General features: G+C 57.1%; 1 protein-coding gene across 1 annotated transcript in view; it reads right to left on the bottom strand.

Annotated features, from left to right (window-relative positions):
• Nucleotides 1-234: 234 nt before the first annotated feature.
• The window catches only part of LOC107301756 (avidin-related protein 1-like), a 9,814-nt gene continuing 8,915 nt past the window's right edge, over nucleotides 235-1,133 (bottom strand). The window contains exon 4 of the mRNA XM_015830941.1: nucleotides 235-268. Within this exon, the coding sequence (XP_015686427.1) occupies nucleotides 235-268 (34 nt within the window). The remainder of the gene's footprint in view (nucleotides 269-1,133) is intronic.

Below are 1,133 nucleotides of genomic sequence, written 5' to 3'. Positions count from 1 at the left end.
GAGCTAGCTTTGAGGGGCCCCCAACCCCGACTCCAGATGGGGGTCCTACCGGGCCTCTGCTGGAAACCTGCAGACTGGCACCCAGGGAGCTTCTGAAAGACCAGGGAGGCCGAGGCTGCTCAGGCAAACATTTTATTGGAGAAGAGCATCTGCTGGGAGAGGTTGGAAGGGTCACCCTCCCCCATTCCCCCCCCCCAAGGCAGAAACCAGGGAAGCCTTGCTCTCTTCACCCTCTCATTCGCTGCGGTAGAAGGTGTCTGTGCCAACCCTACAATGAAACAGGAGGGAGGGAAATGTCAAAATTCAGGGTGGCATGATTGGTGTCCCTTCTCCAGGCTGAACATCATCACCTGCATCATTCCACGTGAGAAAGAAAAGGGGGGACAAAGGAAATGGATGCTCTGGTTCTCGGATGATGGCGAGGGCCGGGTAGGTCCCCAGCCACGCAATGCAGGCCACGTCTGATGAGGGGAAGGCCTCCCTTGAAGCAGCTCCATCCAGGTGGCTGGAAAAGTGGCCTCTTTGGAGGGGAGCAGAAGAGCTGCAGGCCTTGCGCTCCAGGAAGGCACCCAGGTGGCCTCTTTGGCCCATACAAATATGGGGGCTGTGCTGGGCTACTGCTCTCCGATTTGAGTAGAGCAATTAATGCCAACTCTGAGTGTTGCCAGCTGTGGTACCACCCAAACCACACTTGCCAGTGAGAACCACCTTTGGGAAGCTCCTCAAAAGCTTTGCTGCCTTTCTTTGTGGAAGAAGTGGCACAACCGGAGTCTCCAGCGTCTCCCTCCTCAGCGCTGGGTGCGGAAACATCCCGAGAGAGGCAAACCCGTTTGGGGCGTCCTTTCAAGAGCCACTTTGGGAGGGGGTGAAGAGAGAGAAAAAGAGAGGTACCCAGGGCCCTTCCAGTTAGGGGGCAGAGCAGTTCAGCCCCTGCGTTTCCTTACTTGGGCGCCCCCCAATATTCTGCCGCGGATTCCACCTCCCTGTGCAGTAGCCACGTTGTCTTCAGCTGCTCCATTCCCTTCTTGTTCATCAGATAGTGGCCAGAGACTCACTGGCAGGTCAAAGGGAGGGGGGAGGAAAGCGAGTCATGGCGCTAGCCAAGCCAAGCTGTCCAACAGGTAGAGACTCTG

This window comes from Protobothrops mucrosquamatus, unplaced genomic scaffold, assembly GCF_001527695.2.
Source record: "Protobothrops mucrosquamatus isolate PMUCROS unplaced genomic scaffold, P.Mucros_1.0 scaffold16369, whole genome shotgun sequence".
Classification (NCBI taxonomy): Eukaryota; Metazoa; Chordata; class Lepidosauria; order Squamata; family Viperidae; genus Protobothrops; species Protobothrops mucrosquamatus.
The sequence above is the reverse complement of the archived record's forward strand: the minus strand, read 5'-3'. Positions and strand labels throughout refer to the sequence as shown.